Here is a 13256-nt window from a genome sequence, read left to right as displayed (position 1 = left end):
TGAAAATGCAAAGTGGTAAATTTCCACATAGTGAAGATCGACGATCATGTGATCTGCCTCTGAGCTGACGTCGGCTCCGATTCCCCAGGCTTTTGGCCACTCATCTCCGCCTCCTCACTCATTTCTGTGACAATCCTTTGATTCCTGCGAGCTTTGCATCACTCCTAATAAACACCCGGAAAATATCGAGGGAAACTTGGAACTATCCAAAATGAGTGACGCCTACGAACGCGAGCAGTATGTCCCCCTTTCTCCACATTGTCCCGTCGGGTGCCTCTACGAAAGGAATTGTGTTTCGATTGGAGTGCTAATCTTCTGAAACAGGCAGAATAATGCGCTCCTCAATTCCCTCTCCTCGAAGGTCTCAGCTCTCCGCTCCGTGACGATTGATATCCATGACAATGCGCGGGATCAGGACACTCTCGACCATACGGTATGTCTTGAACAATCTTTCGCAGGCCCGATAATGATCCAGGACATTTTCTTGTCACCTGAAGATACTTATAACTGGCGCCTCGATCCTGGTAACTTGCGACTGACAATCCTGCCTTCTTAGAGCGATGTATTCTCCTCCTTCTCAACAAACCTCAAAGGCAGCGCCACCCGACTCACGCGGATGGCGAAGCAAGGCGATTCCGTGGCTGTGCTGAAGATTGCAGGCATGTGTATCGCCGCTGGTATCGCTCTCTATATCATTCTTGGGTGGATCTTCTGAAGGACTTCTTATGTCCTTACAACCTGCTGCTTCCTCGACGCCCTTTTACCTCCGTCCGCCTCAATATTCGATACCCTTGCTGGACCGAGATTCGTATCGAACATTCATGATCTGATCCTGTCATGTTATTCCATGGCGCTGGGTTGTTTTCGTCTTATGGACCGCATATGTGCTTCGCTCGATCGTAATATGGCGTGGCACGATGATTTGCAGTGTATGCTGTGGCCCGAGATTTCCCCGTCGTCCTCCCTATACTCTGTGTGCTATTTTTGGGCTGTGCCTGTTATAGACATTGATGTCCAAGACCGTCGGCGACGCGACTCCTACCGCCTCCTCTGACCTACTTCGGTTGTCCCCTCACCGCTAGGTTCTCTTGATTGACGTCTTCATGATTTGCAAATCTGCCCAAGTGGGTCTTATATCTTGTTTGGAACAGCCGGTTCCAAACCTCATTGCGACTTGACATTTCTGCTTCTTCCCATTTTCCATGTTATCAATACTGTGATCACTGAACATAATACATACTTGGCCCACTAAATATATTCATCTATGCCCCAGTACCCACTCGTTGCGTAATTGAAGTACACAATGGATCGGGTGGATGGTGATCAATGGTATTCAATGGCACCCGTCGGTTCCTCCCATACCTAGGCAGCTCTACTGACATCACCACCAAGTGGTCCATTCCCCGACATGATATATTTAGATCCACGCCTGCAATCTCTACCTCAACAAACTCTAATGGTCGATCGTGAGTTCAAGCTCACCAAGGTCGTGGCCAAAAACTTTATCCAAAAACGGAAACCAGGTGGTATAGACACAATGCAAGTCCAATTCAGACTTTTTTTTCTCTCCGCTTTTTCTCGTCATGACTTCTCAAATCAAAGGTAGGAGTTCACTGACTGGGGAAACTTGTTCATTACTCTGAACACTTACTCCGTTGTGTCGTGTGCCACATTTCCACGTGTCGATATCACAACGCCGTTTTCGGCAAACATGGCTTGGAATGCCAACCTAAATTTGGTGTAACCATTGAACGAATCTCATTGAAAAATACCAAGCTTTCAGCTTCCCCACAAGGCCACATTCCTCGTTGGATCTCATTGGCTCCATGACCACTACCCGATACAGACCTCGGGAGTGTACCATGTCATCAAGCGCAGAGTGTCAAGATCCGATACGGCATCAACAGACGGTATAACATTACCCCTCTACAGCTGTGAGCCCATTCATCTAGATCGGGCAGAGGGGTAGTCCCATGGTGGACCATGAGAGCACTATCGTATGATCCTGTATAACAAGCAGCACTTCCATGTGCCCGGCCTGCATATATATGCTCGGTACCGAGGTGATATTACAATTCTAAATTCCAAGCTGGTCGCGCTGCAGAAATGTACCGTTGAGTTCCGACAGCCGAGGCTCCACACCCATGACGGCATTCAAAATCTGCCGATCGAAGTGGAAAACCTTTTCTCGTTGTAAAGCTAAGCAGCCGGGATGTACCTAGGCAAGGGTCTCGCTAGCTTCGATCAGCCCTGTGAGTAGCTGCGATATAGCCGATTATATGGCATTGACGGGGTGGTTTTGGGTGTTTTTTGAGCAGTTTTTCTAGAGTTTATTTGCAATTTCGAGTATTTTGTTTTTTTAGAGGTGATGGATGTTTAGAATATAAGAGCGCTGAAAATACATTGGCTCCCTCTGATCATTGACATCGATTGATGAAGTCCGATGTGTATTGTATATTGTATACTCCGTATGATTTACAACATGGGAGGCCAGATCTAGACCACGGGAAAACCCGAACCAAAAAGACCCGACATAAGACCCTGACAGGCCTAAGCATGTGGACTGATTCCGGCATACAATTGGCCCGAGGCTCTCAGTGCAAAAATTCTTTTCCGTCCATCTTGGCAGTCGATCCATGCGATCTCTTTTTAGTTCCCGCTCTACGGAGTAGACATTGCAGGCTCGCCCCTGGCGATCACCGGAAGATACATAGTCATATCCTATATTCGGCAGAAGAACTACCGAGAAAGGATTTGCACCACTACCACGCTTGGATGGTAATGCCTTTTTTTTTTACCCTTTGTTTATTAGTTTTTTTATAACTGTGCTTTCTAAACGTGTTGGTTCTTTCAATTCTATTTGGTGGGGCAGATCTTTCGCGATATCTGGATGTAGCCATTATTATTGGTACGCGAAGACGCAAAGACCCTGTGCTTCTTATCTGACCATCTCGAAAAAAAAAAATATTAACCGAACGGATAAGCTGCGCTCCAGGGCTGAATGAGGCGTTGAGTGATGTTTAGTGGTTGGCTATATTTGCTCTTTGACATCTGAAAATGGAAAATGGCTTGATGCAATGTACATTCATGTTTCAAGCGTGTTTTATATGCAGTCTGCATGTTGTACAGTGCATTTAGCGGTGTAACATGGCTAATAGTTTGATAACTAAAAAGGTAAGATGAGTCAATCACGATGACGACATGTCTTCAATAATTACACAATGTCTATTATTGTCTATTATTGTACGTTATCTACGGAGTACATGGATACACTGCCGCGTAAACAAAGAAAGTGTCCACATTATTGGCTTTTCTTCGGCATGATGCAATCCGGGTGGACATGAAGTTCTGGAACTCACCGAGAATTTCATAATGGAGAGAGTCTGCAAAAGTTCACCGTCGATGATCTGCTCAGAGTGGGGCCGAATATCCTTGAAAATTTGTATCAAGATAGCTTTGACCCTGGTCTGTTTTAGTGCTTTTGGTGCTTTCTAGATTTTGACTGTCGTGATTGAGTGATAGTGATTGTGGCTCCCCTGCAGGGTTCAGACTCTTCGGATTCTAGACTCGAACCAAACAGGCAGCTCAAGTGTAAGCTCCCAATGTTGACTAGATTAAAATCAAAAGATTAGACTAGTGCGGGTCACCATAGGAATGGATATTCTTGCCCAGGCGCACTGTCAAAAAGAAAAATCAGAAAAATCAGAAAAATCCAAAATCAAGTTTCAGCCTAAAATATCACACCGAGAAGCCCAGTATATAAAAAAAAAGACAAGGCGATTAACTGCACAGACACTCGGGTAGCCTACTGAATCGGCACGCATTCGGGATTCCGATCCGGTGAAGCGGAAATGCCCGAGTTCCATTTGAGGCATCCCGACTGGGCCCGTGGTCGGCATTTACCATCATCTGGAGCAAGCCGAGTGCTGACCTTCACTGCACTGTATACAAATTACCCGAAACAAGTCCGCAAAAGTGGGCCACATAAGGCAAAAAAAAAAGGCATAATCTGTCTGTGTGTTGTTTTTGCCCGAGACCTTATCTTTGTTTGGTTTCACCCAAGGTTAGGCGAAGTGCCTCGCAATATCTCCGACCCGCTTTGAACCTATCACGACGCCACGGGCATTGACAGCTCGGTGGGGGGTCTGGTTATCATAGGTGGTTCCCGCTCTTACCGCAATGCTCATCAGGGACTTGAGTGATGTAAGTGTTGGGTTATGGTTACTGTAGGCGGTTAGATCACGGATATTTCCGAATGTTCCCGGTGAGATTAAGATGGGCTAAGCTTGCCAAATTAAAGTCAAAGGCGATCTCATGCATCAATATGTACGGCTGGGATTTTCAGGCACGGCGCTTGCAGGAAGATATGGTCCCATTTGAGAGTTGCATTTTTGTTAGTGTGTCTACAGAGTAGGCAGTATCGGAGTTTCTCATTAGCGTCAACGGGCGGCAGTTGGATAAAAGATTGAAATAGCCCGAGGGTCCAAGCCCTACCTAAGGCATCTTTTTTATTTGAGTGGCGCGATCCAGAGCCTGGTAGGTCCTGGCAGGTCCTGGTAAGTGTCTAACATTATATGTGCCGCGACTGGTTGAAGGCACACTGATGGAGTATACCTAGGCTTGGTACGGAGTACGGAGCATAGATCTCCTGTTTATCATCCAAGTGGGGTCTCATTTGACACCAAGTTCTGAAGTATGAAATAGATCACTTCATGTGGTGTAACTGCAGAGGCATATGTACGTTGACGTTGTGCATTCTCAGGGATCTTAAAAAGCATGCGGGAAGGGCGATCCCGAGGTATGTGCAACATTGCATGGCGTGATGACCAAAAAAAGGGTAAATGGGCCTCGGTCTTCGTGAATTGAGAGGTTTTTATTCATGTATGTTATATTAATCCAATTTTATTCTGCATACAGAATGACCTGCATTTGATGGTAAAGAGACCAAAATTCAATAGTGATCTAACAGTACGCGTATGTTGTACTCCGTATACTCCGTATACTCCGTACTCTACACGGCGTAGTACATAACTATGTACTAACTAGTTAACTAGAGGTCTGACATTCATATGATAGCGCTGACGTAAAAGAACAGGCACTCATTTTGATGTGATTAACCGGTTAAGACGGTTCTAAGGTTCTTCAGAAATCTCTCAAAAATCCTTTTAAAATCCCACTGATTCCCCCAGGTATATTGTAAAGTATTCCTTTTCTCTTCATATGCCAAGTATTTCTATTTGAGATTAGTCATTTCACATCTCGCCACCAGCCAGGAATAATAAGAAATACAGAAATACAGAAAAAAAAAGAAAAAAAAAAGAAAAAAAAAAGAAAGCGCCGGAAACGGCAACGAACTCCACTGAGGACCCATGAGTCGGACCAGCCTGGCGTATCTGGCCATGTTCCGGTAGATCAGCGATAGAGAAAAAAAGGAAAAAATACCGGTACACTTCATTTTGTGGATTTTATTCTTGACTCTTCTCTTTCCTCTTCATATTTTTATTCCCTTTGACATCTCTCCATTGCTGGTAAATTCCAACATGGCTCTCAGCTTCTTTAGTGGCGGCGGGAGCGCCAGCAGCGCCAAGTACTTCGACATTAGGTGAGTGCGGGACATCTGCAGCACATGCGAATTGCATATCTGACTTCATCCAGGTTGAATGATGAGTATATCGTGTTTCGTGGCGGCGAACATGAGGCCGCCAGTGCCCATCTGCGGGGCACTCTGATCCTCTGTTTGTCCGAGCCGCTTACCATTAAACACATCCGACTTCAGCTTACGGGCATGTCCCGCGTGTGGTATGTGTCGCATTTCCCAAATCCAAAAAAAAAACACCACTAACAAGCGCTTTACACAGCTGGCACCTTCCCTCCAGTGCATCCGCCGGTGGCCGTAAGTCATGGCGTGAACGGGTGTTCTACGAGAAAACTTGGACATTCCGCGACCCAGGCAAAGGAAAAACCGAGGTCCTCCCCGCAGGCAACTATGAGTACCCCTTCGATGTGATCCTTGAGGGATCCATGCCCGAGAGTGTGGAAGGTCTGGCCGAGACGTGGGTGATGTACCGCTTCAAGGCCGAGATCGGGCGCAAGTACGTCAAGGACATTACTGCGCGCAAGCCGCTCAGGATTATTCGCACTCTGGATCCCAGCGCTCTGGAGCTATCACATGCAATGGTAAGTGGTTATCGGCTTAACTGACCTCATGGGGTTTTTTTGCTCACAAATCTCCCAGTCCGTGGACAATATCTGGCCCAACAAGATTGAATACTCCATCAGTACTCCGACGAAAGCCATCGTCTTTGGAACCGCCATCACTGTCGATTTCAAATTGATCCCCCTACTCAAGGGTCTTCGCATCGGTCAAATTACGTCACAGCTGATCGAAACCCACGACCTTACCCTCAATCCAGAAGACCCCGATTCCATTCGCAACACATACAAGATCACACGGACGATCTTGACCGACGAGCATGAGTTGGACGAGGACAACATTGAGATCATCGACGAAGCGGCGGAAGGATACCAGTGCACGCGCGTCCTCGACATGCCCCAGACTTTGACCCGCTGTCTGCAGGATACGGACACTAAGGGTATCAAAGTCCGCCACAAGTTGAAGTTCCGTATTCAGCTGCACAACCCCGACGGCCACATCAGCGAGGTGAGTGATAGTAGAACCACTAACGATTCTTCTCTCTGGCTAACATCTCAATGCAGCTCCGTGCTACGCTTCCAGTTTCGATCTTCATCTCACCACACCTTGCCATCGACGACAACAACAACCTTACCGGGCAAACCCCTCAATCCACCCGGATCGCCGTCGATGAGTTCGCGCATCAGGCCCCTCCCCTTTATGGCGAGCACACCTTCGATCAGCTGTATAGCGAGCTGGATCCCAGCGGCTATCGCACACCAGGTCCCGGCAGTGGTCCAGGCACGCCATTCACTCCTCTCAGTCGCAACATCTCGTCAGAAAACCTCGCCTCCATGAACGCCCTGACCAACACTGATATTTCGGCTTCGGCGCTGCACCATCGTCTCATCAACCTGAACGCAAGTCCGCTCCACCATCCCGTCAATACCGGTACATCCGCTCCGAGCGAGGGACTGCACGGGCTGCACGGATCTCAATCCCCAACGGACGGACACAACATTCATCGCCAATTGGGTGTTTCTAATGACTACTTCGGAGCGGTTTCCGGATCAAACTCACACAGCCATGGCAGCCCAGAACTCTCCCGGCGACCATCTGATGAAGTGGAGCCTGAAGTCCTTCCCTCGGGCATGGCAACTCCCTTCCACCCCCAGTACGACGAGGTGGAAACTCTCAGCCGGGTTCCCAGTTATTCCACTGCAGTGCGCTGCGCCGTGCGTCCGCGTGACTCTGGTCTCCCTGATTACAACGCCGTGATCGCTAGCAGCCTTCCCACACTGTCGGTTCCGCAGTCTCCTCAGCAGGCTTATATTCGCAGCGGTCGTGCAAGCGGGGCTGCGACTCCCCTAGAGGTGCCCACCCGCTCCGGCTACTTCAATTCTCACGGCACCAATGCTGATGATGAGGAACGCAGACTTAGACTTGTGCAAGCTCGCGCCAGAGCATGAGATGTGGCCATGGTCCTTAGATCCACGCATGATCTTCCGCCTTCGATATTCACCAAAAGTTCTCCTCTACCGGTGCTGGACACTGAGACCCCCGCGAACCGCCCTATCCTTTAACCCTTCTTCAACCCTTTTTCTCTCTCCATTTTCATCCCCTATCCCTCATATCCATTTCCACTTTCTACGAACGATCATGGTCACCAGCATTGACTACCCCTTTCGAGCCTCAGCCTCGCTCAATCTGGAACTTCTCACGCAGCATTGTTCTGAATCTTTCTACCGTTCACCAGCGGCAACTTCCCACCTCATTATGCCGCTTTCCCTTTTTCTCAATCATTTTTCCCCTCTGGCGTTCAATCATAGACGGGGGATATTTCCATAGATGGTCGCGGGTGTTTTTATTTTCCTACTTTTTTTTTTAACCTCACGAATGGGATCCGATATCAACGAGCTGCATGACATTACCATATGCCCATCAGCACGAGTCACGCATACGAGCCTTTGACGCATGTACTTAATTATTTTTTTGTTAGATCAAAGTCTTCAATTCTTCAATACTAAACAGATTTGACATCTTCAATGATATCATGGCCCAATTAGGAAATTAGCTGTCGATCTCATTAGGTAATCGATGATGTCCGGGCCCAAGTGGCCTCGGAGGACTCTACTTCTTCCGGTGTCAATGGTATTGTTCGCTTTCGATAGATGCAACATTGGAGGTTCCATTGGCACATGGCTTTTACCGGTTCCGAATACCATTGATCTATACATTCTATGTTGTACCTGGACACTACTAGTAGTAAGAAGGGTTCGTTAGAGTTGAAGGCTATAGTTACCCTGTCCATGGTAGTAACTTACAGCCTTGAGTATATACCATAGAGCCAAGATATTATTACATTTTCGATCAACTCGATATAATAAGGTTGGAAATAACCTGAATATTGGGTAGATAGTCAAGCCACAGCATGTACCGAGGACCAACAGGGGTTACAAAGTGGCTTGGTCCGATGAGCGAGAACGAGGGGCACAGTGACCTCATTGTCTGTCGATCGGTTAAGAACACATTCTCGCCTCGATCTTTCTCCACCTAAAGATAACTTGGAATATCCCACATCGTGCAAACTGCTAGTCGAATACCTCTGGTAAATCTGCTCGTTCTCAATTATGGATCTCCGCTAACTAGTCCGGCCATAGACTAGCGCTCCCCCACCATCGGCATCGGTCTTAACGCAGCCACCGATGCTAACATCCCCCCAAATTATCCATTTTAAGCCACACCACCACTCTTCGGCCCTGGTTTTGGCGAGGATAATATAATTTCGCCTTCGATTGTTCATTGTTGACACCTTGAATTGGATCACGGACTCACCGATCTACCTTACCCCGCCCTTTCTCCGCTACCATGTCCACTCCAGTGAGCCCCGCGGATGTGAAGCTACCTCAGCGGTCTGGTACCGTGAGCAGCGCCTTCACTCGTCGTACTTCCATGAGTGACGATGAGGCTATCCCCGACACCGATAGTAGTGAGGTCTGTATCCGTGATATCGAAGAAAAACGAGTACCCTGAGCTGACGGTGTATTTGTTTACAGACTACCAATCTCCTGCTTGAGCGCCTCCGGGCCTGGAAGCATATGTGCGGATATCTGGAGGATTATTTCTCTGTTACCGCCAAAGTGCAAAAGTCGCAGTCCAAGGATTATGAGAAGATCTTGAAGGTCGGTGTTTATTCCGATGGGTAGGGGTAACCGGAACTGACAAGGAATGGAAATAGGCCGTGAACGAACCCCTCAAGGAGGGCCACCACTTCAGCTCTAGCGAAGGCGGCGTGGCTGGTCTGTTCGAAAACCTCCGCAACAACACCCAGGGCATGGTGACCATGTACATGGATGGCGAAAAGAACCTAAAGAACGCCGTTCTCCCCACCCTCGAGCGTCTCCACAAAGAGATCAAGAACAAATCCAAGGAGCTGAGCACCGGAGCCACCAAGGGCGCCAAAGCCGTCGAAAAGGCCCGCGGCCTAACCCAGAAGCACATTGAGCTCCTCGGCCAGAACTCCGCTACCTACGACGCCGCCGCCTCCGGCAAGATCGAGCAACACCACGATCCCTACCTCCTCAAGCGCGGTATCAACCACCGTCTAAACAACCAAGTAAACGAGGAGAACAACCACCGCCAGGATATCCTCGCCGTGCAGAACTCCTTCCAGCAGTTCGAAGCACACGTCCTGCAGACCATCCAAGGCACCATGGAGCAATTCCACCAGCACATGGGCGGCCAACTCGAGCGCCAGCGCGCTATGTACGCCGACATCCTCGGCACCGCCCAGCGCATCCCACCAGACTTCGAATGGATCAACTTCTGCGTGCGCAACGACGCAACCCTGGTAAACCCAGACTCGCCCCCACGCTCCTTCTCCAGCATCACCTTCCCGAACATGGACCACCGCTCCACACAACCACTCATCGAGGGATCTCTGGAGCGTCGCTCGCGTGCCATGATCAAGGGCTACTCCACTGGCTACTACGTCGTTACACCTGCACGCTATCTACACGAGTTCAAGGACAACGACGACTTCCGTCGCGACCCCGCCCCAGAACTCTCACTGTACCTACCCGACTGCGTCGTGGGCGCCATCGACGGCGTGAAGTTCAACGTAAAGGGCAAGGACGTCTCCAGCGGCAAAATCGGTAACGCATTCCACACAAACACCGAACTCAGCTTCAAGGCCCACACCCCCAATGACGCGGAGAAATGGTGGTCCGTTATCAAGGAAGCTACCCGCGGCCCCGCACTGGCTGCTGCTGCGACGACCCTCGCTTCCCCCACCGCCACCTCGTCCGCCGCTATCTCGCCTGCTGGCTCCGCGAGTCCCTCCCGCAGCGTATCCGGCCAGGCTCAGCCGCCCACCTACGCCGAGAAGGAGATGGAGAAGACCCAGGCTTCTCAGGCTACTGCTGCTGCCCCTGTGGCTGCATCCCCTGTTGCGGCTAGTCCTGCTGCTACTACCCCGACTGTGGGAATTAGTCGTACGGCTAGCACGGCTAGTCACTTCCACACCTCACCCGGTGGTTCCGCTGTAGACAAGTCGTGAGATGATGGGGTGATTTTTTCCCTCGTGCTTGTTTAGGCATATATATTTTTAAGCTTTTTGTGGTTTTTTTTTGGACTTGCATTACCCACTCACATACTTCAATGCAATGTTGAATAACGCAATGTGCATTTCATCCGTTGATTGGGGTGTAGCGTTTCATTCATCCATTAGGAGAGTGAAGTATACCTATCTATTCCTTGGTTAAATGGATATACACGTCTTAATGAATTTCTTTTCAACAATCAAAATGCAAGAATCAGATATCAACGCTAACTGGATCGAAGATCCTTTGAACTATCAAATACACAAAATAGGTAGAGTTGTGTCGTCGAATCATATCATAGCCTATGCTTGGAGATACACAGGTCGTAGGCTAGCTGGGTAACCCCGGCATACATCGCTGCATACATTTTCATTTCCAATATCAGAAATCCTCAGGACTTTCCAGATCATCCAGTTTCTCCCCGAGGAATCTTCCCAGCGCGGCGCATTTAGATTCCAATGCAAGCAAAACGGCCGGCGAGGCGGCGAGGTTCAAGCTAGCCAGACGCGCAAGATCGGCGCTGCGGTCGATCTCAAATTGCGGGTCCCCGTGGCCGTTGTGAGGAGGGTTCGAAGAAACAGGCGCGGCAGCTAGCGTGCGCGAGATATCACCCTGTGAGCCCTCGGGTGTGGAAGTTCCATTACTGGCATCAAGGATGCCGTTATCAGCGAGAGAGTCGGCGTTGGTAGCGCCGTTTGGCTCCGGCGCGTCTAGGCTGGATGGGCCGACGGCGGCCACGAGGACTTTATCCGCGATTCGGGTTACCACTGCGACGGAGTCGTCGAGTTCGAAGACGATTGAGCCTACGTCGCCTAGAGACATCGATTTGGCGGTCACGTAGGATGAGGGGTGGCTGGCTGGGTTGACGCCCGTTAGATTCCCGCTTGAGGCTGTCTTGGCGTAGCATGTGTAGGCGGCGCCGTAGGTTGCGCTGAGGTTGCGCAGTTGGCGCGAGGAGAGGGAGGAGCCGTGGGCGAAGACGGCGCCATTTGTTGCGAAGACACTGTAAAGAGATGCGGTCATTAGGTGTTTTTCGCGATGGAAATGCGGTTGGCATACATGATCGTTGTGATCTCTGGCGGGGACAGGTTATCTTCCAAGAGGTCGCTTAGCGCCTCCGCGTCTAGCATCTTGATATCTGGGAGACCGGGAATCATCGTGTCGGTGTTTGTGTCGGTGTCGCTTTCCTGGCCTGTCGAAGGCGTGTGTTCCTCCACCTGGATCTTGGGTTTCTCCTGTACTGATATGCAATCTGTCACCACAATGCAATCTTTTGGTGGCGTCCACGAGCAGTCTTCTGGGAAAAAGAAACAGTTGTCGCGATAGTCCTCGTCGTCGTGATCGTATTCGATTGGCTCGTCGGAGTAGTCCAATAGGTTCTGAGCACACTTTGTCGCGTAGCGGGCCCAGTAAGGCAGGAAGGTCGGTTCGATTGGAGGCGGGGAGCTAGGTATGGATATAGTTGTTGAGGAGCAATCGGATATCGAGTCAGAGAAGTCGGGAACTGGAGGAGGTTCGGGTTCAGCCATTTTCACCCCCATGGATACGGACTCGACAGGCAGAGATTATGATGTGGCGTTTGCTTATTCCCCACAAAAGGAAAATCGAGAAATAAGGGCACGAGGGAATATAATATTCTCACAACAGGGGCTTGGCTAGGTAGATGACAGGGAATGAGGGGAACACGCAGCGGTTCGGAACCGTTGACTCAATGCGCTGCTCTGGTCCAAACTGAAAGCCACGACAATTCCAATCGCATCTGGTGGTACACAGGAAGAAGCCAGGAAAACAGCGCTTTATGAGGCCCGGTACGACCAGCAGGTGTCATGAGATGTGTAAGGCGGCTCCGCAATGGGAACACCCCGATCGGGCGACAGGACGAAGCGTGCACATGAGCAGAGACTTGATTGGGAGAGGAAGAGGGGAAGGATATGTGGAAAAGCGAGAGCTAAGCGCGGCAGTATAAGAAAGTCCAAAATAGGAAGTCCAAATTTAAAGAGAGGAGACGGGATGCGACACGACGCCGGGACGAGGATAGAGGCCAATGGTAGGAAAGGGATCAACCGGGAGCGGGGGAGAGAGTTTGAAGGATCATGCAACAAGGGTTGTCACGAACCTGGTCTATGCAAAATAGGAAAATCGGAGAACTCAGGAGATTCGAGGGTGTTGGGAGTGTTTGGAGGTTGAGGAGGGGAAGAGAAGAGGAGGAATTGGAGATAATCGTCCCGTTGATATGGAGTTCCCGCATGACGTTTGAAACGCCGAGGTATAACATTTGAACTAGTTACTGCAGGAGAATACATTATGTACTTAATAGTATCCTATGTGTAATATGATTATTTAGCTCGAAATCAGCCAATTTCTACCTTTGGATATTCCAGTCTACATTATCCTTGCCTATATTACCCAGTTATTATATTATCAACTGGGGGTCTTATATACTTGGGGTCATTGTAGTTCAGTTTCAAGATTACCACGTATACTAGACATAACCTAGAGCGTATCATCAGTGATATAACTAA

General features: G+C 49.4%; 5 protein-coding genes across 5 annotated transcripts; 4 read left to right on the top strand and 1 right to left on the bottom strand.

Annotated features, from left to right (window-relative positions):
* The first annotated feature begins 66 nt into the window (after positions 1–66).
* On the top strand, positions 67–939 carry N7455_009776 (SNARE domain- containing protein). The gene is made up of 3 exons (XM_040956493.2): positions 67–237; positions 325–433; positions 557–939. Exons 1-3 carry the CDS (start codon positions 212–214, stop codon positions 713–715), a joined length of 294 nt encoding a protein of 97 aa, XP_040813100.1. The 5' UTR covers positions 67–211; the 3' UTR covers positions 716–939.
* A 4601-nt stretch (positions 940–5540) lies between these two features.
* Positions 5541–7602, top strand: N7455_009775 (arrestin family protein; the record flags this gene model as incomplete). Its single annotated transcript, XM_040956424.2, has 5 exons — positions 5541–5602; positions 5656–5799; positions 5859–6177; positions 6236–6661; positions 6718–7602. 5 exons carry the CDS (start codon positions 5541–5543, stop codon positions 7600–7602), a joined length of 1836 nt encoding a protein of 611 aa, XP_040813095.1.
* A 771-nt stretch (positions 7603–8373) lies between these two features.
* N7455_009774 (uncharacterized protein) lies at positions 8374–8916 on the top strand (the record flags this gene model as incomplete). Its single annotated transcript, XM_065606292.1, has 3 exons — positions 8374–8398; positions 8612–8741; positions 8799–8916. 3 exons carry the CDS (start codon positions 8374–8376, stop codon positions 8914–8916), a joined length of 273 nt encoding a protein of 90 aa, XP_065460255.1.
* Positions 8917–9001: 85 nt separating this feature from the next.
* Positions 9002–10691, top strand: N7455_009773 (PH domain protein; the record flags this gene model as incomplete). The annotated part of the gene is made up of 3 exons (XM_040956361.2): positions 9002–9127; positions 9190–9315; positions 9372–10691. 3 exons carry the CDS (start codon positions 9002–9004, stop codon positions 10689–10691), a joined length of 1572 nt encoding a protein of 523 aa, XP_040813183.2.
* Positions 10692–11115: 424 nt separating this feature from the next.
* On the bottom strand, positions 11116–12275 carry N7455_009772 (uncharacterized protein; the record flags this gene model as incomplete). Its single annotated transcript, XM_040956487.2, has 2 exons — positions 11116–11737; positions 11794–12275. The coding sequence occupies 2 exons, from the start codon at positions 12273–12275 to the stop codon at positions 11116–11118; spliced, it is 1104 nt and encodes a 367-aa protein (XP_040813077.2).
* Between the last annotated feature and the right edge of the window lie 981 nt (positions 12276–13256).

The sequence above is a fragment of the Penicillium solitum genome (assembly GCF_028829755.1).
Source record: "Penicillium solitum strain IBT 25940 chromosome Unknown utg000008l_segment0_segment0, whole genome shotgun sequence".
Classification (NCBI taxonomy): Eukaryota; Fungi; Ascomycota; class Eurotiomycetes; order Eurotiales; family Aspergillaceae; genus Penicillium; species Penicillium solitum.
The sequence above is the reverse complement of the archived record's forward strand: the minus strand, read 5'-3'. Positions and strand labels throughout refer to the sequence as shown.